The sequence below is a fragment of the Mus musculus genome, chromosome 9, assembly GCF_000001635.26.
Source record: "Mus musculus strain C57BL/6J chromosome 9, GRCm38.p6 C57BL/6J".
In the NCBI taxonomy this organism is placed as follows: domain Eukaryota; kingdom Metazoa; phylum Chordata; class Mammalia; order Rodentia; family Muridae; genus Mus; species Mus musculus.
This window is the reverse complement of record NC_000075.6, coordinates 108,444,554-108,467,462: the sequence shown is the minus strand read 5'-3', so window position 1 is coordinate 108,467,462 and position 22,909 is coordinate 108,444,554. Positions and strand designations below refer to the sequence as shown.

Below are 22,909 nucleotides of genomic sequence, written 5' to 3'. Positions count from 1 at the left end.
ATTATTATATGTAAATACACAGTAGCTGTCTTCAGACACACCAGAAGAGGGCAGCAGATCTCATTATGGATGGTTGTGAGCCACCATGTAGTTGCTGGGATTTGAACTCAGGACCTAAGGAAGAGTAGTCAGTGCTCGTAACCTCTGAACCATCTCTCCAGCCCCCGAGGTTAAAACTTTTTAATGTGGGTGCCCATGGAGAACAGAAGAGGGAATCAGATGCCCTGAAGCTGGGTTATAGGTGGTTGTGAGACACCTAATGTGAGCATTGGGAACCAAATTCTAGTCCTAGATTTGTGTGTGAGGGCAGCACATGTTCTTAAGTACTGAGCCTCCATCTTAGTTTTCCAGACAGTTTTCATTGAAGGTAGTTTTGTCATTTTGGCTAGAATGGCTGTTCGGTGAGTCCTAGGTCCTGCCTCTGTCCGGCAGTACCTGGCATTTTGTTTAGTTCTGGAGACCTGAACTTAACCCTTCATGCTTGCATGAAAAGAAAATACCTCCTAAAGCATCTCCCAGCCCAGTCTACTTAGTCTTCTTCTTGTTGGAAAGTCGAAAGTCAGTAGATGTATCTTCTTATTCATTTATAGGTGTATAAGTGTTGTGAATATTTTGTTGTTTAAAAAAAAAAAAACAGAGGGGGCTGGAGAAAGGGCTCAGCAATTAAGAGCACTGACTGCAGCTGGGTATTGGTGGTACAGGCCTTTAATCCCAGCACTTGGGAGGCAGAGACAGGTGGATTTCTGAGTTTGAGGCCAGCCTGGTCTACAGAGTGAGTTCCAGGACAGCCAGGGCTACACAGAGAAACCCTGTCTTGAAAGACAATCAAACAAACAAACAAAAAAGAGCACTGACTGCTCTTCCAGAAGTTCTGAGTTCAATTCTCACAACCACATGGTGGTTCACAACCATCTGTAATGGAATCCAATGTTCTCGTCTGGTCTGTTGAAGACAGCAACAGTGTACTCATATACATAAAATAAACCTTAAAAAAAACCCACAGAAATGTAAGAATATGCTTTCATGTTAATCCCAGGTATAGGATGTGGGGCTGCTTCAGACCGTCCACAGCAGCTGATGTGCCTCATGCTCTAGCAGGGGCATGATTTTGCCAACTGCAGGTAGTTTCTGCAATGGTGTGATGTTTGGAATTCTGGGGACTTTTCACAGGGTATATAAATGTTAGGCCCCAAAGGTAGGTTGGTGGCCAAAGTTTGTTAAGTAGTCATGTGCAAAGAAGAAATTAGATATCCTGATGGCAAAGATCAAATTTGTCCCAATGCCCCTAGTCAGCAGGGAGTAATATAATGATAACTTTGCCCCCTTTTCCTTCTATCCTTTTCTCTTCTATCTAGTGTTAAGGTGTCAAAAGGGTGGAAGAAAAAAAGAACCCACAAACTAGCCAAAGTTCAGCTCAGAGGTGTTTTACCTGCATGCATGTAACCACAGATCTGTCCTGGGAATTGAACCCAGGTCCTTTTAGAGCAACCAGTGCTCTTAGCCTCTGAGCCATCTCTCCAGCCTGGCCAATAAGTATTTATTTAAGGTATTTCACACGATTCTTTTGCTTATCAACATCACTGAAGTTCAAGATTCTCAACACCACCTTTTCTCAAAGAACTGATGCTTAATTCAGCTGTGCCATTGGTCTTTTTTAAAAGATTTATTTGTATTGTCTGTCTGCCTGTGATCATGGATGTGAGATCCCTGGAGATGGATACAGGTGTCTGCCTGTGATCATGGATGCGAGATCCCTGGAGATGGATACAGGTGTCTGCCTGTGATCATGGATGCCAGATCCCTGGAGATGGATACAGGGGTCTGTGAGCTGCCTTTTGTGGGAGTCGCAAAAGGGTCTTCTGGGAAAGCAGCTAAATCCTCTTAACCAGTAGAGTTAAGCCATTCATTCGCCTGGCTTGGTCTGGTGGCCCATGCCTTTAATTCCCGTGATTGGCCAGAGGCAGACAGATCTCTGAGTCTGAGGCCAGCCTGGACTACAAAGTTAAGTTCTAGGACAGCTGGGGCTACACAGAGAAACCCGGTCTCAAAAGACAAACAAAAGACAGGCAGAGAGGGTCTCACTATGTGGCTGATACTGACCTCAAACTCAGTCAAATCCCCAAGTACAAGGATTGCAGGTTCTCCACCTCAGCACTACCTTCCAGCCTGAGCAGCTGCTTCCACTGAGGGCCCAGCTTCTCCAAAGCAGAAGCTACCAATGTCCAATGTGTACGGGTCACGTTAGGGGACATGGTGAGGCTGGACCCCGGAGAAAGATGGAGCCTGTGGAAATGAGTCAGTCCCTGGTTCCATCACCCGTTACCACAGAGAAAATGCTCTGGACAGTAAGGAAGGTTTTGTGGTCCAGATTCAGAGCCTAGCCTCTTGTCACCAATTGGGAAAATTGAGGCTAGTCCCTGTAAAGCAGAAAAGAGGCACTTCAAGCCTCTTAAGTATGTTTCCTCCGCCAAGAGAAGCTCAGGCAAAACCTTAAAGCTGGGCCTCCGGAGAGCAACACCACAAAGACTTCTTTCCCTGGCCTAAAAACCTGCTTGGTGCCGGATTTCCCACTGAGCTGCAAACAATTTTGAATCAGGCCCATCTGGTTCAAAACTGGGACATTCGAGGAGAGGTAGTGGCTCTAACCCTCCCCTCAGGATCTCTCTCAACACATTCCCAGAAACCAGCACCTGATTTTCCCCATATCTCTCCAGAACCCCGAGAACATCACTTTAATGTCACCCTATCATTTAAATTGATGACCTGCTTCAAGCTACCAGGGCACTCTCTCCAAGCCTGCTCCTAGACTCCTGATAGCCTCTTGCCACTAACTCCCACACACCAAAAAAAAAATTTTTTTTTTTTTGATAAATAAGACCATGGAGGGTGAGCAAGGAGACCGCAAGGTGGAAAGGTATAAAACATGATAGAATGAACGTGGACATACAATCTGAAGAACAAGTCACAGTGCACTGAGCCATGAGAACACCCCTCCCGCAAACCACCCCACCCAAATCCTCCGTTTCTGAAAGGATGTTGGTGACCAGTCCCGAGGTCCCCAGGATCCGGGAAGCAGCAGGGTCCTGAGCACTACACAATGCACTGGTCACACAGACAGCTCCGCTGTTTTCCCAAGTACTGCTGCAAGGGCTTGGGATGTTGAGTATGGGATCAAAATGGTAGCAAGGGCTGGAGCCATACCACGGGAGAGAGATTCACACGGAGGATCTGCTGGGCACACTGTCGGACCTCGTCATCTGAGCACTTCCTGTCTACCTTTATGGTCTGGGACTTTCGAGGTTTTGCCGTTCCAGGCCCCAGCCACACCTTAGGAGGTCGGGGCACACACCGTGCTCTCTTCTTAGGAGGAAGACCCTTGGTCTCCTCGGCCTTCTTCCTCTTCCGCCCCACAGTCTCAGAGCTGTTTTTCCGGTTTGCCCTTCCAGTTCTGGTCTGAACCGATCCCTTTGGCTTTCCCTTGTGCTTGGTCTGGGCTGCTTTGGCCTTGGCCTGGATTACCTTGTCTTTTGCCTTGTCCCTCACCACAGCGGCCTTGGCTTTGGCTCTGGCTGCCTTGGGCTTGGCCTGCTTTGCTTTGGCCCTGACCCTTACTGTCTTGGTCTGGGTTTGAGCCACACTGGCATGAGCGCGAGCAGCTTTGATCAGGGTTTGAGATGCCTGGGCCTGGACAGTTTTGGGGCCCAAGGCAGAGCACCCTTTCCTTTGGGCGCCGTTGCTTTGGGTTCCAGCGCCTCGTCGGAGACCAGCCCCAGGGCCTTTGCTAGTCAGATGTTTGAGGCCCTTGCTTGTGATTTTTCGGGGTGCTTTGGACTTTGGGTTCCCCGAAGCTTTCCTCACTTTCAGGGGAGACTTTGCAAGTGACAGCTGCAGTGACTGTGCCCCGTGCTTAACGTCCAAGCAGGGAGTCTTGAGTGGGACCAGTGCTTCAAGGACCACAGAGAGCCGCATGGCTGGGTAGACGCCTGGATAGAGGTGGGCAGGGAAGCCTACTGTTGTACCACTGCTGTTGCTGGCACTCGACTGCTTCAGGGAGCTCAGCAGCAGGTTAGTGGTGGCATGCTTGGCTAGGGCTGCTGTGGACCCTTTAGCCAGCCTGCCAGACAGTGGCACAGGGAGCAAGGTGGTCCGGCCTGCAGGGACTGACACAGCAGTTTTGGGAAGTGACGTGGCAGGTGGGTTGATGGTACGAGCTTGTAGCTTTGTCTGGCTGGGGGGGCTGGCTGTGCATGAACTATAACCATAGACATCTCCACTTCGAAGAATGGTCGGTTGGAAGCCATCATCTCGCAGACCCTGGAGGAAGGCCACGAGCTGGGCCTCTGTGGCACTGAGATCCTGGCTCATGGGATTAAACACAAGCAGGGCCTCTTCCAGGGCTTTCTTCCCTGCCGTGGAGATACGTGACCACGAGTGCACAGCTTTCTCCTCCACAGGCTGCACTACCATGCTCATGGCATTGGGCACTGCAGGCTTGCCTGGGTATCCACAAACCAGCACTTGGCACCTCCAAAGCAAGAAGAAAAGAGTCGATGAGAATGGTACCAGGACACAGAGCTTAAAAAAAAAAAAAGGCAGGCGGCTTGAGCCAGGCTCCCTCCCTCTGCGACAGAAAGGCCTGGCCAGAATAAATCTCTCCAGGGTCTCCTGACCATCTCTACCACGTTGGGCCATTTCTTTGGGATATATGCTCAGAAGCACCTCAGACCATCTACCCTACCACCGGGCTTCTGTGGAGACTTAGATCTAGCTCGTTTTAATGCAATGGCATTTTTCTTTTCTGGCTTTAAGTCAAGGTCCCTCATCAGCTAGGCTGATCTCTAACTCTGTATAGAGCTGAGGCCAGCCTTGGACCCCCAGCCCCTCTGTCTCAAGTGCTGGGATTACAGGCAAGTGCTACTATCGCGCTTAGTTGATTAGTACAAAGGGTCTCACTACAGTACAGGTCTGGCTGTTCTGGAGTTTGCCATGAGGTCCAAACTGGCCTCAAACTCAGACTCCTCCTCCTGAAGCCTCCCAGCTGTTAGGATCACAAACGCGCGCCAAGAGCTCAGCTACATCCTACTCTTTCCTCTTTGACAGGGAGCTTGCTATGCTCCCGGTCTGGAACGTGTCGATGCACACGATCTGCTGCTCAGCTGCCCAACACTGTGCACTACCACGCCTGTTTCCTTTTGATTCTTTTCTTTCCTGGTGTTCTAAATATCTAGACTCAGTCCCAGGAATATAAGCAAATACCTCAGTCCTCAAAGAACCCAGTCCGGAAGTGAAGACACAGCTGCCATTAAAGGTTCTTAGAAGCAGATGGTGCTCTCCAAGCCAGCTTCTAATAGGTTAGGGAAGGACTCCTGGAAGCAGTAACATCTACCTATCTGTCTGCGTGCCAACCAAAAAAGGAGCAGGTACAAATGGAGCAAAAAGGGTAGCAACTCCTGCAGAGGCTATCAAGTAAAGAAGAGTACGGACCATATGGATGAAGGCCAGGCTGTAGCTGAGGAAGACAGACTAAGGCCTTTGAACATAGGCCCAAAGACCCAGACTTACACCACCTGATGTCCACCCCACCACTGTTCATCCAACTGCCAACGTTCCAGTGCAGGGGGTGGCTCATCTCCTTACCAGAGTCTATAGACAGGATACTCAGTGACCTGATTCCTAGCTCTAGTCTTGGAGTTCAAACCCAATATAAGACACAGACCCGCCCAAAAAAAAAAGACAGTTGCAAACATCTCTAAGGCAAGCAAGAGACCAGGCAACGAGACCAAGGAGTTCAAGGTTTGACGACAAAGGACAGGGAAAGATTCCAACTAGGAAGGTAGGCCAAGCCGTAGCGCTTAAAAGGCAACAGACCTTAGATGTTAGTGGTCCCAACAGATGCAGCTGTCTGGGACCACTCAAATCGTCCTATGCTTCCTTAAGGAAGCCATGGCTGTCACTCAGAAGTTACACCCAGCACTCCAACGCAGCATCTGAGGGCTTCCCGAGTCAAAAGGTAAATTCCCCAGCTGCACCGGAGCGTTAAAAGATCAGCTGGGATGAGACAGGTCCCTGGAGTCTAGGAGCCCGTCTGTGCCGCCGCTCTGCACAGCTCTAATGAAGCAGACACACAGTCCTCAGACTCCCCGGAGAAAGTGCCCTGGGGCTCTTTGTTTGGAAACATTCTTGGATCCTCAGGTGTCTGAGGCACTTCCCCTCCCCAGAGGATGCTCTTCAAGTACAATCCAAGTTAATGCTTTCATTTATTTATTTATTTATTTATTTATGTTTTGAATGGGTGGGCTATGAACTGTAGGACAGAGGGGGACGACCTACCTCCCACCCCAAACCTCCGGCGCTCATATTACGGGGCGGGGACCAAGGGGCTCTTTGCCTAGGTCATTCTGAGCCCATGGGAGGGAGGGTGCTTCTTGGCTCTCAAGAAGCTTTGTAAACAGAGGCTGCAGCCAGGCTGACTTTTGCCTTCACACATTCCTTTGGGGCCAGCACAGGAAGTTGACAGAAGACTGGGGGCGGGCATACTAATCGGGCGGACTGGGATCAGGGGCAGATCGGGGCCCTCAGGCGGGGAGACCGAGGCCCCGGGGCCTGAACGGCGACGGGGAGTCGGGGTTACGGCGGCGGCGAAATGTGTAAGGTGGGCAGTGGTCGCCCGACAGGATCCTCAGAACCCCCAGGGTGGGGTCCTGGGTAGGGGTGGGGTGTCTCGGCCAAGCCCTGGGAAAATGAGGATCCCGGAAGGGCCGGCCACCCAGTCCCTTCGCCCTGCCGCCCTGTGGCCTCATGGGCAGCCACTCCGCACCACCGCTAGGCCCGCGGCTCCAACCTACCGGCGCCGCCGCGGGGACCCAGGACGCACCTCTGCGCCGCCTCCGCCGCTCCAACATGGCCGCCTGCTGCGCGCCGGAAGTACACCGTGCTTCCGCTTCCGGGATCTAGCCCGCCTGGTGACCCTTGACCCCTAGAACTCTCCCCTCCCCCCCCAAGTCTGGGGGCGGAGCAGGTTGAGTACTTCGGAGGGCTGCCTGGAGGGGGTGGCCTCGGAGGTGACAAGTCCAAACCTATCTGATCCAGTATGGGAGCCTGTGCACATAGAAGGCAAAAGTCACAGGATCCCAGTCAGGATTGGACTAAGGACCACTTTTCTAAAATGTCCTGGTAATATAGGAGTCAAAGTGACTCCTGGCAAGCTCTATGCTATTCTACACCCCAGGACCTTACTCTTTCTCTGGCACCTGATCAGAAGAGAGTGTGCCTGACAGGGATTATCTCAGGAAAGTCCCCTTGTTTCACCACACAAGTACTTCCTGAAAGAGTAGCAGGCGCTCCTCTCCTGAGAATGGGCTTAACCCTGGCACACTGCATGAAAAGCTGGTATATACATGTAGGCACAAGTAATACACAGCAGCCTGGGGCTGTAGATGGCCAGTCTGTAAGTCACAGTACATCAATGTGGGCCTGAATATACTTGCTCAGGTATGTATACACAGTGGAGTGCCAAGATCTGGCTCAGCCAAAGCACCTCGAATGGCACAAAGTAACACTTTTCAGTCGTTACAGTGCCCAGAATCCGTTGGCTCTGTTGGCAAAGAGATTGCAAACTCAGTCCTACCTATGTCCTGTAGACAACACAAGATGGTTAGTTACAGAGCCCTCTCCTCAGCAGTATTTGAGGACACAGGTTAAAACTAACTCTAGGAATCTGAGACCTCAGATGAACAGTCAGCATATTTTCCAAACCTTGTCCTTTTTGGAGACAGTGTATCCCTACATAGCCCTGGATTCCTGGGATCAAAGGTGGCATGTGCTGCCATGCCTGGCTTCACAGCTTTAAGGAAAGGACCCCCTTGTCAGATGCTTCCTAGTCCAGTTTAGGAGGCATCAGGAAAGCTTTGGTTTCATGGATGAGGGAGTGAAGGCATCTGGACCTGTCTAAGAGTTTGGGGTAGGTAGACAAGGGTGTTTGAAGTGCTTCATGTGGGAGCTGGATACTAGCCTTCTTCCTCTTTTGTACGACTGAAAGATCCTTAGCTGTTCTGTGTTTCCCAGCCTATGTAGAGGGATCTGTCATCTTTAAAGATAAGTATCAACCACCCATCAATACCCAAGGCCTCACTTGATGCCTGTTTACTTCTCAGAGCTTTGGCACCGACAGGAGACTCCTGACAGTTTCTGGGTAGCCAAGTACCCAAGAGGAACCACAAAATCTGCGGGCAGTCTGGGGTCAGTACCTCCAGTCATTTCTCTTGGTAGAGAAAAAGGGCCTTATGGACCTACACCAGGATGAGCCATAACTATGCAAACAGAAGCCACTTCTGCCAAGAGGCAGAGCTTGGTGCCTTCCAGGCATAGTAGCAGGCCAGATGTGCTCTAGCAGGCCAAATGTGCCCTAGAAGGAGATTCCTCTCTTGCATTATCAAACCCAGAGGTCAGAGCAAAATGGAGGACAAGAAGGCTGGGTCCATTCTCTCTCTGTTCCTTCTCTCTATGGCTACTGAGGGAACGGTGAAAGTGAGGGAACCTAGCTATCAAAGGGGGATACACCTTGGTGTTACAACTGATGTGGGACTCTCATCAGAGCACAGCTGTCACTTGACCTGGTTCTTGACAGCTGCTGGCTCTACATCGGCGTAACCTGAGGCAGCGAGGTTGAGGTGGGAAGACACCTGAGGCATTTCCATGGTCCATCCCTTGCTCTCTACTTGACATCTTCCATGGTCATTGGTGAGGTGAAGCCACATCCATCTTATCGGAGACAACTGGTTGACCAGGTGGGTTAAGATACAGTTTGGGAAAGATTTGCTTTAATAGGTCCTACTTTGAAAAGCCAGAGCCGGGGCTGGAGAGATGGCTCAGCGGTTAAGAGCACTGACTGCTCTTCCAGAGGTCCTGAGTTCAAATCCCAGCAACTACATGGTGGCTCACAACCATCTGTAATGAGATCTGATGCCCCCTCTTCTGGTGTGTGTCTGCAGACATCTACAGTGTACTCATATAAATAAAATAAATCTTAAAAAAAAAAAGAAAAGAAGAGAAGAGAAAAGAAAAGAAAACCAGAGCCAAATCTGAGGTGTGAAATTGGGTTCCATGCATGGTAGGCCCTTTCTCCTCTGTGTGTGTGTGTGTGGAGGGGGGAGTGTGACTGTGGTGTGTGTGTGTGTATGTATGGTGTCTTTCTGTGTATGTGTGTGTGTGTGTGTGTGTGTGTAGGCCACTGTGTAGACTGCGAGCTCAGAGAGATCAGTTCTAGATTAAGGGTGTGTACTATCACACTCACGCTGGCCATCAAGCCTCAAGGATTTGCCTGCCTCCACCTCCCCAGGACTGGGATTATCACATGCACATCTGCCTGGCTTTTTAGTTTATTCTGTTGGTGTGTTTTCATTCTCGATACACCCACAGCCACTGAAGACAAGAAACACAAAGGAAAGGCCCTGGCTGCTCCTAAGGATGGAGAAGAAAGTTTATTGTAGGTAAAAAGGAGCTTGTAGGCAAAGACAGGGACATCTGGGAGAGCCCAGAGTAGATGTGACCCTGAGCCATGTGGGGAGAGGAGGAGGGGAAGCGAGAGGGAAGAGAGGGGAACAAGGTGCAAGCAGGCGAAAGGGCAAAAGATGAAAGAGGACAGGCAACCAAAATGGTTGGATTATATAGCAAGAGCAACCCAGCTGGAGGGGGTGGGGCAGGAGGTGGCTAGAAGGCAGACATGCCTTAGTTCCTACCCTGTAACAGGGACTAAGGGATGCTGGGAAACCTGGTAGCCAGGTCAGCGTTAATAGGTCAGGTTTAATACGTTAAGTACCTCAGTCATTTATCCCAGGTTTGAAACTTAACACACATCACTGGTGTTGAGGGGTCAAAGGGCAATGTTTGGGAATGGATTCCCTTGCTCTTCTACCTAGTGGTTCTCTGGAATCCAGCTTGGGTTGTCTGCCTGGTAGCAGGCACCTTTACCCTTTGAGCCAAGTCGCCAGCCTCCTCTCCTCCATATATATTAAAACAAAGTCGCAAGCTAAACCTGGACCTTCTCACCTGCCTGGTCCGGGTTACAGGCAGACTGGGGTCCCCTCGTCTGGGAACCTCCTGGCTTTTATGTGGACTCTAGAGAGTCTCATCTCCAGTTCTAGTGCTCACAGGACCCATGCTTTACCTGCTGAGACCTCTCTACAGTTCTGTACCTGCGTTTTTTGTTTGTTTTGTTTGTTCTTGTTTTTGTTTTCCGTGACAGGGTTTCTCTGTGTAGCCCTGCCAGTCCCGGAACTCATGCTATAGAACTCAGAGATCCGCCTGCCTCTGCCTCCCGAGTGCTGGGATTAAAGGCGTGAGACACCATCGCCCCACTTCATCCCTAGATTTTTAAAAATGTAGGTTCTAGGGATCTAAGTTCGATCCCCCTGTCTGTACCTCAGTCACATTACCACTTGAGTTAGCGCTGAAGCTCCAACCCCCCTGTTTTGAAACAGACGCTCACAATACTACAGGGTTCAGTCTTGAGCTGCTCTCTGAGAAGGGTGAGAAGGTCCTGAAAAAGACTCTGAGAGGCCAGACAAACTGTCAGCAAGGACTCAAGGTCACAAAGGGTGAAACTGTGACAAGTCTGAAAAGTCTCACTTGAGAGAGAGACCACAGAGTCCAGTTTTATGTTGTGTGTCATGATGGTTAATCTTGGTTGTCAACTTGACTGGATGGAGCTTTTTTTCTTTTAAGTGTGTGTGTATACAGTGCCCATTGAGTCCAAAAGAGGACATTTGATTCCCTGGACCTGGAGTTACACAGGTGGTGTGAGCAGCCCAATTCCAATGCTGGGAACCAAACACCGGTCCTCCAAGAACAGCAAGTGCTCTTAAAGCCATCTCTCCAGCCTCAGTTTTTGTTTTGTTTTTGAGACAGAGTCTCACTAAATGGCCCTGGCTGACCTGGAAGTCCCTGTAGAGCAGGCTATCCTCAGACTCAGATCTGATTGTCTTTGTCTCCGGAATGCTGGGCTTAAAGGTATGTGCCACTATGGTGGCCCTTGACTGCAAATGGAATCAACTAAGAGATAAACGGCTGGACATACTGTGAGAAAGCACATTTCTAACGTGGATGCTAACGTCTTCCTAGTGGCTGCTCAGATGATAGGAGGTCTGACAGAAACGATTTTGTTTCTTGCCTTCTTATCTTCATGTGTCTTGCTAGGAAGTTCCTTATACTGTTGCTGCTGCTGCTATTACCACTGCCACCATGGCTATGGGGCCGGGGAACCATGGGATTGAGTGGTGGGTGGTCGGGGAGTCAGCCTAGAGCAAGAGAGGTTCAAGGTGCGCCTGAACCCCAGAAATCTCAGGAGAAGGATTGCCCCTCCCCAACCCCGTGCCCTCACTTTTGCCCCTGGTAGCCAGGTTAAATTCCTCTCCCCTTATAAGGTCATGTCTAGCAGCAGCTGGAATTCCTTATGCAAATGGGTGATCCCCATCACCCTGGCCCTGGCCAATGATGTACACTTACCCCAAAAGCCCCTACACACCCCTCAAAAGGTCAAGTAGGCTGCGTTTTCCCAACTGAATGAGCTGTCTACTGAGGCTCGCACCCAAGAGTCTTCTTGTCAAGCTCACCACTGCCACCACTGCCTGAGGTCTCTTCCCATCTGGCTACTCTCACCCAGCTTCCCCTCGAAGGTTCACTGGTTGCTATCTTGAGCCAATCATGCAGTGAATGGTGGGGAAGCAGAGCCAAAACAGCACATTGCTCCCACTGCTCCCACTGCCTCCACTGCCCCCACTGCCTCCACTGCCCCCACTGCCTCCACTGCCACCACTGCCTCCACTGCCACCACTGCCTCCACTGCCACCACTGCCTCCACTGCCACCACTGCCACTTCATTCCTTCACAGATATCAGAACCCAGCTTCTTCGGTATTTCGGTATGGATGGGAGACTAGTGGTTTCTCTAGGAACCCTTCAATGCCAGATTGTGACTCCTGAGGCACCAGACTCCAGGACCGAGTCACCAATGGATTCTCAGCCTGTGGTGAGCATGAAGAGAGCCACAATTGTAGCGCTCAGACTGTATGATGTAAGTCAGTCTATTAAATTCCTTTTTATCCTTAAATTTTTTAAAAAAGATTTATTTATTATTATATCTAAGTACACTGTAGTTGTCTTCAGATGCACCAGAAGAGGGCGTCAGATCTCATTACGGATGGTAGTGAGCCACCATGTGGTTGCTGGGATTTGAACTCAGGACCTTTGGAAGAGCAGTCGGTGCTCTTAACCATTGAGCCATCTCTCCAGCCCCCTATCCTTTAAATTTTTAAAGATTTATGTGAACACATACTGTTTGCCCGTATGTGTACGTGTGTGCATGTGCATGCCTGGTGCCTGCAGAGGTGAGGAAAGGGTTTCCGATCCCAGAACTGTAGTTCAGCCATGTGGGTGCTGGGAACCACACCCAGGTCCTCTGAAAGAGCAACCAGTGCTCCCATCCTGCAAACTGTCTTTCTGTCGTCTAAAGCCCCTGTGGTTTGTGTTCATTCTGTTGGTTTTGTTCCCCTGCAGAGTGTGGACTAATACACATGGTGACTTTTCAAAAGCAGCTTTGATGCCTAGAGATGGAGCTCAGTTGATAGAGTCCTTGTTTAGCGTGCAAGAGACCCTGCGTTCGCTCCTCATCACAGGTAAAAACTGGGCAAGGTAACCCCAGCACTTGGGAGGAGGGAATAAGAGAATCAGAAATTCAGTCATCCTTGGCTATGTAGCAAGTTTGGGATTAGCCTGAGCTACAGGAGATCTGACTCAAAAAAGAAAAAAAAAAGTTCACTGGGGCCTTTCATCCCAGCACTGGGGTTGAGGAAGAGGCAGATAACAGATCGCTCTGTGTTACAGGCTAGTCTGGTCTACAAGGCGAGTTCCAGGGCTGTCAGGACTGCTGCACAGAGAACCCTGTCTAGAAACAAACAAGAATTGCAATTGCTTCAAAAACAATTTGGAGGAAGAAGTAGCAAGAGACGAGGTGGCAGATAACAAGGCAGTGGCATCTGGGGACAGATGGCTTCAGAATTCAGAGGGAGCAGAAAGAGATAGCCTTGACTTAGACTGGGAGACATTAAAAAGCAGATGCTTGTAAGTGGTAAACAGTAGGAAAGCAAGCAGAGGGGGCTTAGAACAGGGACAGTGGGGAACATGAGGACACGAGAACATGGGGTACATACCAGAGCCCCAAGTGAGGAGCAGCCTGAGGATGGGAGACTTGGCACTGAGTGGTAGAGAAGGGCCCTTTAGAGTCTGTGCAGTTTGAGGCCAGTCTTTGCGCCATCATTTCTAGACATGCCCTTCACTTCAAACTGACAACCACTGAGAGAGCTATAGGCTCTATTTAGTCATAAAGAAGGGTTCATCCACATTTTGGACAGTCAGAATTTTGGGCATGCAAAGGCATTAGTACTGTATGATCCCTGGGGATGTGAAGGTGGGTTTCTTAGGTCCCCTTGTTCTTGGGAGCAGTAACAATATAAGACCCATGTTTCTAGTCACCTCCCAGAATCCCCAGGTTGCAGTTACCCACGGTGGTAACTGATGGTACCTCCTTTATTGGCTGCTTTCCTTGGTCTTCTTGCTACTTCTCTGCGGGTGCTTCCTGGCTTCACCTCCTACACTAACCACACACACTTGTGTCACTGCCTCAAGATCTGCGTTGGGAAAATTAAGCTAAACACTGTACACAAAAGGGTCGGAATCAATGAGCAGACACAGACAAGTGCAGGAGCTGTTCACACAAGCTTTCCAACTGGAAGCTTCGGCTGATCAGAATGCTCACAAGATAGGCTGAGCCAAAGTGTGAATCAGAGGTAGGTGGATGCAGCTGGTCTTTGCTACTTTGTGGGTTTTTTTCCCACCCTTCATCCCCCAGTTTCAACCCCTATCACTAGATAGGAGAGAAAGAAGGATAGAGGGGAGAGATAAATAGAGGTCCTTGAATCTAATTTCTTTTGACAACTAACAAACTGCAACTAGTCCCCTCCCCACTGATGGCCAACAACCACCCATCCACCCCCCAGGGCTCTCAAACTTATATCCTCTGAGAAGTACCCAGAATTCCAAACATAACACAATCACAGAAACTATGTGCAGCTGGCAAAACCCTGCTTTTGCTAGAACACAGGCAAATCGTAGTCAGCTGCTGGGAAGCAGCCCCGTATCTCCACACCTGGCATTAAAACAAAAACATATTCCTATACGATTTCTCTGATGTTAAAAGAAATCAAAATTTCAGAATTCTCACTCCAGGGGAGTCTTTGTCACACCAGTTTGCTATCACATGACCACGGAGTTGGCTAGAGATGAGCTCTGTACCCTGAAGATGAACAGTCACCCAACCTCTGAGTAGTAGCCCCAGAGTAGCATTAGGCAGAGAGACTCCTGGCATCTGGCTGATTGTGCACATCCACTGCTCGGATCGAAGCAAAAATAACCTACTTTTCTATAAAGAAGGTCTAGATAGGCCCCAAGGCTAGTACAGTCTGCCCCTCCACCCTACAAGCTGCTAGTCTCCATATACACTAAGGGATCTTTTCTGTGTCCTGCTTTGTGTCATGGTTAGGACAGCTCGGCTGGGCTCCCCAACCAGAGGCCCAGGCTACAGCCCTAGTGGCCTCTAGGGGGCGCCGCTGGGAAGCTTGTGGTTTGGCACCTCCAAGCTCAGTTGTGATGGGCGGACTCCGACCCCTAAAGGCCCCAGGTTCCACTGGCTAGCCCCTGGCTGATTGTACCCAGAGTGGATCCGACTCACAACGACACCCGCCTCCGATCCCACCATACCGGTGTTGTGTTGCTCGCCGCTGCCTCATTTCTATCATCGCCCCAGGTAGAGCCCTAAATCCTGGCCGGCCGGATGTCCATATGCCTGTCTGTTCATTTTGGGTGACCGTGGGTCGGTGCGCCCTACTCCTGCCGTGGCATGTGCAGAGTTAAGGCGGGAGGAGGTTTCCCCGAATCTGGGGAGGGGGGAGCGAGGGGCGGACCCGGTCCAGCCCCGCCCCACGCCGGAGCGGTGCGGGAGCCCCACCAGAGCCCAGCTTCAGCCCTAGCCGGAGCCAGCGGAGGCGGAGGCGGAACAGCGGACCCCGTGCCCTGGCGACATTTGAGATCCAGCAGGTGAGTCCCGCGGGAACCTCGCGCAGGGGAAGTTTGGGGCATGAAGGATAGAACCTTAATTAAACCCACTAGCCAGACCCGCCCCCCACTCTCCTTTGAGTTGGAAGTTTGGGGCCAGGAGGCCGTCCCTGTTAAATCCCGGGACTGAGAGTGGAGACCCCCAGCATACACATAGAGACATAGACACAGAGAGATACACACACAGCAAAAGGGGAGGCTAAGGAATGTGCTCTTGGGTGGGGGGTGTCAGGAATCCAGCCGTTTATTCCTACAGGAAAAGCCCTGGACTCAGGGACCTTCTAATCCTGTGCTCAAGAGATTCTCTACACCAGCCTTTTAAAACCTCCTCAGCAGGGAATCTGCTGGCATCGCCACACCCATAAAGGATGGACTTCAAAGGGAGTGTGGAATCCTGGAGTCTAGCCCCTTTGGGTCTCGCATATGAGACTGGCCTTTTGCTGATATAAATGGTTATACCTTGTAGAAGATCCTTCTTGTAAGGACTACAGGATGAGGGACCCTGATGGCTGGACCCAGGTTGTTGAAGGCACACTAGATGCCAGTGTGTAGAGGATGCAGAACTCTCTTGGAGCACTGAGATAAGACTTGTTGGGACAGGAAGCACGCTAGGATGGAGATTTGGGCTCTATCTTCCCTTCCACTCTAAATTGATCAAGTTACTATTTGCTAGTTCTTAAGGTTGGGGAGGGAAGAATCCCTCATGTTCCCACAAGAACCGAGAACGCCTTCTGGGTACCTGGAATCTATTCTTCCCACTATAGAAGGACCTTCACCAGTAGAGTGTTAGTCAAAGGTGTGGGTCTTTCTGCACGAGTGGTTTTGGGCCTGGCCTGCCTTCAGCTACATGTTGTTCATCTGTTTCTTGACAGTGGCCCTGACCCTTTGTTTTCTGCCTCCCCTCCAGGTCAAGGCAAGATCCCTTGGACTGGGCAGACACACCCATCCAGCCCTGACAGAATCAAGATGAGGCCTTATCATGTCCCCCCAGTGAGGCCCACAGCCTGAGCAGATACTATGGCCTACCACGGGCAGTGAGCGAGTACCATGGCTGCAGGAGGTGGTCGGGCCTTTGCTTGGCAGGTGTTCCCCCCAATGCCGACTTGCCGGGTATATGGTACAGTGGCACACCAGGACGGACACCTGCTGGTGTTGGGGGGCTGTGGCCGGGCTGGGTTACCTCTGGATACTGCTGAGACTCTGGACATGGGCTCACACACATGGCTAGCACTAGCACCCCTGCCCACTGCCCGGGCTGGTGCCGCTGCTGTGGTTCTGGGTAAGCAGGTGCTAGTGGTAGGCGGCGTGGACGAAGTCCAAAGCCCAGTAGCTGCTGTGGAGGCCTTCTTGGCTGACGAAGGCCGCTGGGAGCGCCGGGCTACCCTCCCTCAAGCGGCCATGGGTGTTGCGACTGTGGAGAGAGGTGAGTGGCTTAGAACATCCCTCAGTTGCCCCAAGCTTCCTTTTTTTTTCTCTTGCCGGAGAGTCCATTATCACAGAGGCTGGATAAGTGCCGCCTTGGACATGGCTTTGCCTCCTTTCTCTTACCTAGGCTTGCCGCAGTTTACTGTTAATTGCCTTTTCTGGGCTGTGAGGTGGGGGGTCAGAGCCCAGAAGGTCCCCCAGAAAAATGGGAGACCCCAGCCACTACCCTGTCCTGTTCTTTGTAACTAAGAGGCAGTGGGGGGTGTGGCCTAATGACTCTCTCATAGTTATAAATAGTATGGAGGGGGAGGGGAGCAAGGCCTTGGCTCTGAGCCCAGCAAGTGCTTAAGTGCTTAGTGCCCCCCCCCCCACTACCCCTAGCACACACCAGGGATCCTGATGTGGACAAAGGCCAAGCCGACCTGGAGATGGTTGCCATGGAAGCCCCCAGCTGCCAGGCAATATCACCCAACGGCCTGTGGATGTGCCCCTAGCTGACTCTGAGCACCTAACAGCTCTATCGAAGCAGCACGGTGTAGAGGTGCTGACAGGGTGCCAGAGGCTGAAAGCTGTGGCCAGCGCCTCTATCCCACAGGTCCAGCTCATCTCCCAGCCCCAAGCCTTCACCAAGTTGATGCCCTAAGTTCCCTTCCCAGACTGAGCTTCATGCTGAACAAATCCTCTTGTAGCCTCTACCACTGTCTTACGCTACCCCTACCCCCTTAGGGGACCTGCCCCCTACACACACACACACACACACACACACACACACACACACACCTGGTGGCCTCCGGGTCTGACCACCAGTCCCAGGCTAGCCTGCTAAGATGCCAGATTTGGTTGCCATAGCGTCTCCAGGGAGACCGGGCTGGATTATAATTAGATCAGCTGCCTCCTGCTCTTCACTTAGAGGGGCCTAGGCCAAAGCTGGAATCCCAGTTCTCCTAGCTCCAACTTCAGACAGGCAACAAAGTTTTTGATAAACACAAGGGTTTCCTTCCACCCCTGGGTCTGACCGAGGGAGCTGTCAGGGTGGGGTCCACCAGCTAGACATGGTTGTATAGTCTGAACTACTCTCTTCTGTGCAGATGGTATGGTGTATGCTCTGGGGGGAATGGGTCCTGACACGGCCCCCCAGGCCCAGGTACTGGTATATGAGCCCCGCCGGGACTGCTGGCTTTCGCTACCCTCCATGCCCACACCCTGCTATGGGGCCTCCACCTTCCTGCACGGGAACAAGATCTATGTCTTGGGTAAGGGCTGAGGGATGTGGGAAAGGGGGGAAAAGAGTCCAGGAGGTTGCCTAGATTAGGGATCAGTCTTCATCTGAGAAGTTAGGATTTGAGATGCTTTGGTGGGTGGGTGGGGGCTAATCCAGGTCTCTTCTGAAGCCTCCTTGGTGGCCCAACTGGGGTTGGAAAATCACATTCAGTGCTGAGGGTTTACGTGGTCTCATGGTTACTCCATGAGCAGGTATGTACGCAGCTGGATGTCGGGGCCTGGGGAGGACAGTTCAGCAACCTGGAGAGGACACCACCAAGCCCTTTGGGCTCTGTCCCAGGTGCTTCAATTCCTTTGACAGGAGGCCGCCAGGGCAAGCTCCCAGTGACTGCTTTTGAAGCTTTTGATCTGGAGACCCGTACATGGACCCGACACCCAAGCCTGCCCAGTCGCAGAGCTTTTGCTGGCTGTGCTATGGCCGAAGGCAGTGTCTTTAGCCTGGGTGGCCTGCAGCAGCCTGGGCCCCACAATTTCTACTCCCGGCCGCACTTTGTCAACACTGTGGAGATGTTTGACCTGGAGCATGGTGAGCAGTGTCTGTTTTACTGTCTCCATGGGACAGAAGGGAGTGCGTGCGTGCGTGCGTGCGTGCGTGCGTGCGTGCGTGTGCACCCTTGCATCTGCATATGTCTGTGTGCATACACCTTACATCTTCTCTTTTTCAGGCTCCTGGACTAAGCTGCCTCGTAGCCTGCGGATGAGGGATAAGAGGGCTGACTTTGTGGTTGGCTCCCTTGGGGGCAACATTGTGGCTATTGGGGGCCTTGGTGAGTGTCCATGGAAGGAGTGTCTCTGAGCAGGACCACCTTCTCTAGGCAACAGTGGCAGAGCTTTGGGAGATCCTTGCCTATCTATAAATCAGGGAACATGTGATTCACCTGACTTAGCTCTCGCGGTGTCTGCCGTGCCCGACTCGGGGCCCTAAGACACAGGAGCAGAACAGATGATGGAGTGTGACCAAATAGACAAAGCATGAACGAATGAACTTGGGCAGTGAGACACAGAACACTCCTAGGTCATGAGGGAGGAGTGCTTACTAGGCCATTATCCAAGAAAGGGAACAAAGGGGTCTTCAGCCCCTTACCATCATCTATGTGCCTCTTCCAGGGAACCAGCCATGCCCTTTGGCCTCCGTGGAGAGCTTCAGTCTTGCACGGAGACGCTGGGAGGTGCTGCCTGCCATGCCTACGGCCCGATGCTCCTGCTCCAGCCTCCAGGCTGGGCCACGACTGTTTGTTATTGGGGGTGTGGCTCAGGGCCCAAGTCAAGCGGTGGAAGCACTGTGTCTACGGGATGGAGTCTGAAGACCTGGTGAGACCCATCTACCAGGGCAGCTCACTATAGAAGCAGATCGGGCTCCTTTTTGATGCTGAGGGTGCTCCCCATGGCTCTGTGGGATGAGGGAGGCACAGGAGAGGGCACCTGAGTTACCGCCTCAGGAGCTTGGGTTGGGGAGCCTTTGTCTTTAGCATAGGACACACATGCTCACACCTATTTTTATCACCATCCACTCACGAACCATAGCTAGCTCCACCTATGCCCTAGAAGTTACTAGGCCCTCTGTCAACTCTGACACGTGAAGAGCAGAGCATTGGCCTCACGGTCTACAGCTTAGGCCCTAAGAGCTGACCAGGCCTTCTCCAGTGGCCAGTCTGGAAAAGTCTGAGCTTCCAGCCTTCCTGGAGGGGTTCCTGGGGACCCCAGGAGTATTCTGAGGATGGAAATCACAGAAGAAACAAAGGAGAGAATGTGGGGACTGCCAGGGGGGCCAGTGGATCCCTGGCCTTCTTGTCTGTACTAAGGCTTGTGTGACCTGGGGCAGGTCATTTCACCTCTCTGTGCCTCGGTATCCTCATCTGTAAATGGGGATCTCTGAAACTTTCCTGCCCGACCTACCTCACAGGGCTGTTGTGAGGACCCAGGGAGTTTTGATGTAGAAATAAAAATACTGCTCAAATCTGGTGTGGGGTTTCTTTGAAGCCTCAATTCTGTCTGGGGTGAGAGTCCACAGGAAACCTGGAAAACCTTATAACCATATCTGACGTCACCTGGGGTCTCAAGTCCACCTAAGCCTCAGCTTTGTCTTTTGTTTTGTTTTGCTTTGGGGTTTTTGGTGTTGTTTTGGTTTGGTTTGGTTTGGTTTGGTTTTTTTGAGACAGGATTTTTCTGTATAGCCCTGGCTGTCCTGGAACTCACTCTGTAGACCAGGCTAGCCTCGAACTCAGAAATTTGCCTGCCTCTGCCTCCCAAGTGCTGGGGTTAAAGGCATGTGCCACCACTGCCTGACTTTCAGGTTTGTCTTAAATGACAAAGGATGTCTTGAATGTTTGGGGACTTGATAGGATGACCAGAGGAGGACTTCCAAAAATGACATTTCTTTTCTTTTTTTTTTTTTTTTTTTTGCTTAGATTTAAAAAAAATTTTTTATTAGGTATTTTCCTCATTTACATTTCCAATGCTATCCCAAAAGTCCCCCATACCCACCCCCACTCCCCTACCCACCCACTCCCACTTCTTGGCCCTGGCGTTCTCCTGTACTGAGGCATATAAAGTTTGTATGACCAATGGGCCTCTCTTTCCACTGATGGCCGACTAGGCCATCTTCTGATACATATGCAGCTAGAGACAAGAGCTCCGGGGGGTACTGGTTAGTTCATATTGTTGTTCCATCTATAGGGTTGCAGTTCCCTTTAGCTCCTTGGGTACTTTCTCTAGCTCCTCCATTGGGGGCCCTGTGGTCCATTCAATAGCTGACTGTGAGCATCCACTTCTGTGTTTGCTAGGCCCCAGCATAGTCTCACAAGAGACAGCTATATCTGGGTCCTTTCAGCAAAATCTTGCTAGTGTATGCAATGGTGTCAGTGTTTGGAAGCTGATTATGGGATGGATCCCTGGATATGGCAATCACTACATGGTCCATCCTTTCGTCACAGCTCCAACTTTTGTCTCTGTAACTCCCCAAAATGACATTTCATAAGGTTAGGATGACCTTCAGATCCGAGTCTTACAATGTCTCCTCAAAGCTTCTGCATACCCCACTCCATGGTGCTGGCAGTTGGGGGGCTCAGCTGGGTAGTAGCTGGGGGCAGTGCAGCATCTCTTGGGCAGGACTGTGTTGCTGAATGGCCAACCCCCTCAAAGGCACCTGGCTCCTGGAGGGAGCTGCTACTAGCCATTACCTCTCTCTCTCTCAGCCTTGACTGTTCTAGAAGGATCCCTGAAATTACATGGAGTACAAGAGGCTGCAATTACTGAGAAGTTATTGGGTCCCTAGAACCTAAGCATGGTCATGGTGACTTTTCTGGACTCTGGAGTCTGTTGCAACCTTATCCTTTCTGACTTAGTGGCAGGGTTCCCTAGACAGCACCTCCCCAGCCCAGCACACAGAAATAATACACACTCTATGGGAGCCAGACACAGGGCCTGCTAGTGAGCCTGTTCGTAAGCACACATGCTCCCCCTCCCCTGCCCCAAAACATCTTGGACTGTGAGTACAAACAGCCTGCTATGTCAGCTGAACCTTTTTAATGCTTGGGACCAGTTTAAACACTCAGAAACTCCGGCGTGGAGGTAGTGCTGCAGCAACTTGGGTTTTGTGATCCCCGGGAGGTCAGGCAGTGTTTCAGTAACTGGCTCAAGGGGCCTTACCTTGGCGCTACCACAATGACCACCCCGGGATGGCTGGCAGAAGTTGTGTTGGTAGGTGGTATTGGCATAGGAAGGCTGGACCTGCACAAACTGGACAAGGCGCTGGGGGAGCCTAGCGAGTCCTGTGCCTGACCGGAAGTCAGTCTGGTAGGACGATTCCAGAGGCGGCTGTTGGCTCAATTCCAGCTCACAGGGTGCCCAGCGCAGGAAGGTGTGTCTCTTCCACAGGCGTTCCAGGTCTTTCCGTCTCCCGATTCCCTGCAGCAGGCAGTAGGGACCCTTCTCAACGGTACGGGCTCTTGGCCCACAGTCTTGGCATCCAGGATTTGCTTGGGCCCCGTCTAATCCCAAATCAGTTTGGTAATGCTGGGATTGTGCCTGGTCTCCCTAACCTATACCTGCATCTTTAGCAATGTTATTATCTTAGCGTGAAGCCCCTGAGTGACCCCCTGGGAGACCCCCTGGGATGGTTGTTCACAGTAGCAAACTAGTCAAGAAAACCAAGGCAAAGTTGCCTCTGTCTGGGGGATGCGGTTTTTAGCAGTGGCAAAGGTTATGGGGAAATAGATACTCTTCTTCTTATGTAAGAAACCTGCTCCCTAAAGGTCTCGGGTCTACCCTGCTGCCTGCTGCATCCTCCGCATCAGCCAAGGGACTCCTCCCCCTTCCTTTTTCCTCTCGGACTCACTTTGTCGAAGGAAGTGCGGTTGTCATGCTTGGAGAAGTAGTGTTGTTTTGTAGGCTCCTTGAAAGAAGATGAGAAGGAAGGTGAGGGCAGGGCGTGCTCACCTGCTCCTGCAGAGACTGCCTCGGGACACACCACTTCTAAATGCTAAACTTCCAGCACTCTGAAAGGGTAGAGACAAATCAAAGTGACATCTCACCCCGTCCTCACCCCTACCTGGATGCTTTGGGACCACAGGCATGTCTGCCAGGACATCTTGCAGTCAGTGGAGGGCTTTAAATCCAAGTTGCCTAGGACCAGGCTTCAGGCTTCTTCCCTCCACCCATGCTCACTACCTAACTGCATAGCCTAAGTGACATCTAGAAACGAGTATGTCTGTCTCCATTTGAGGGCATCTGCTCAGCCCCAGGCTCAACGGCCAACTGCCTACTCCACATCTTCGTGTCAAAGCATGGCAGGACACCTCCACACACATCGCTGGTCTGTGAATCACTGCCAAATCCATTTTGCCTAAAGCTCAGGCCATGGCACCTGACAGCTAGATCCACATGCCTGAGTCTTCTCTGTTTTGTTTGTTTGTTTGTTTGTTTTCGAGACAGGGTTTCTCTGTATAGCCCTGGCTGTCCTGGAACTCACTTTGTAGACCAGGCTGGCCTCGAACTCAGAGATCCACCTGCCTCTGCCTCCCGTGTGCTGGGATTAAAGG

The 22,909-nt window shown here is 51.4% G+C and overlaps 3 protein-coding genes and 1 non-coding gene across 18 annotated transcripts in view; 1 reads left to right on the top strand and 3 right to left on the bottom strand.

Moving 5' to 3' along the window:
* Positions 1 to 1,516: 1,516 nt before the first annotated feature.
* Positions 1,517 to 14,961, bottom strand: Ccdc71 (coiled-coil domain containing 71). 3 transcript variants are annotated; one of them, NM_001378930.1, is made up of 2 exons: positions 14,811 to 14,961; positions 1,517 to 4,525 (listed from the first exon to the last, which is right to left on the bottom strand). In NM_001378930.1, the coding sequence occupies exon 2, from the start codon at positions 4,471 to 4,473 to the stop codon at positions 3,172 to 3,174; it is 1,302 nt and encodes a 433-aa protein (NP_001365859.1). In that variant the 5' UTR covers positions 4,474 to 4,525; positions 14,811 to 14,961; the 3' UTR covers positions 1,517 to 3,171. The 3 variants fall into 3 exon arrangements, with proteins under 3 accessions (NP_001365859.1, NP_598505.1, NP_001365860.1); NM_133744.5 differs by lacking the exon at positions 14,811 to 14,961 and adding an exon at positions 6,846 to 6,910; NM_001378931.1 differs by lacking the exon at positions 14,811 to 14,961 and adding an exon at positions 6,875 to 6,910.
* Positions 5,882 to 19,828, top strand: Klhdc8b (kelch domain containing 8B). 13 transcript variants are annotated; one of them, XM_030244719.1, is made up of 12 exons: positions 6,395 to 6,652; positions 8,154 to 8,238; positions 8,627 to 8,786; positions 11,888 to 12,069; positions 12,552 to 12,670; positions 13,680 to 13,840; positions 14,593 to 15,146; positions 16,072 to 16,587; positions 17,678 to 17,842; positions 18,172 to 18,396; positions 18,536 to 18,637; positions 18,978 to 19,827. In XM_030244719.1, exons 8-12 carry the CDS (start codon positions 16,212 to 16,214, stop codon positions 19,172 to 19,174), a joined length of 1,065 nt encoding a protein of 354 aa, XP_030100579.1. In that variant the 5' UTR covers positions 6,395 to 6,652; positions 8,154 to 8,238; positions 8,627 to 8,786; positions 11,888 to 12,069; positions 12,552 to 12,670; positions 13,680 to 13,840; positions 14,593 to 15,146; positions 16,072 to 16,211; the 3' UTR covers positions 19,175 to 19,827. The 13 variants fall into 13 exon arrangements, with proteins under 13 accessions (NP_084351.1, XP_030100579.1, XP_030100583.1 ...); XM_030244723.1 differs by lacking the exon at positions 13,680 to 13,840 and adding an exon at positions 10,906 to 11,007 and having other exon boundaries at positions 11,888 to 12,024; positions 14,724 to 15,146; XM_030244717.1 differs by lacking the exon at positions 13,680 to 13,840 and adding an exon at positions 10,906 to 11,007 and having other exon boundaries at positions 14,724 to 15,146.
* Positions 8,303 to 8,369, bottom strand: Gm51295 (predicted gene, 51295). The gene has a single exon (NR_162814.1). It is a non-coding gene; the product is annotated as a predicted gene, 51295 (primary transcript).
* A 1,551-nt stretch (positions 19,829 to 21,379) lies between the features above and the next one.
* The window catches only part of BC048562 (cDNA sequence BC048562), a 9,602-nt gene continuing 8,072 nt past the window's right edge, over positions 21,380 to 22,909 (bottom strand). Inside the window, exons 3-4 of the mRNA NM_001004192.2 lie at positions 22,207 to 22,263; positions 21,380 to 21,797 (exon numbers count right to left, since the gene is read on the bottom strand). Of these exons, the coding sequence (NP_001004192.1) occupies positions 21,381 to 21,797; positions 22,207 to 22,263 (474 nt within the window). The 3' untranslated portion in view covers position 21,380. The remainder of the gene's footprint in view (positions 21,798 to 22,206; positions 22,264 to 22,909) is intronic.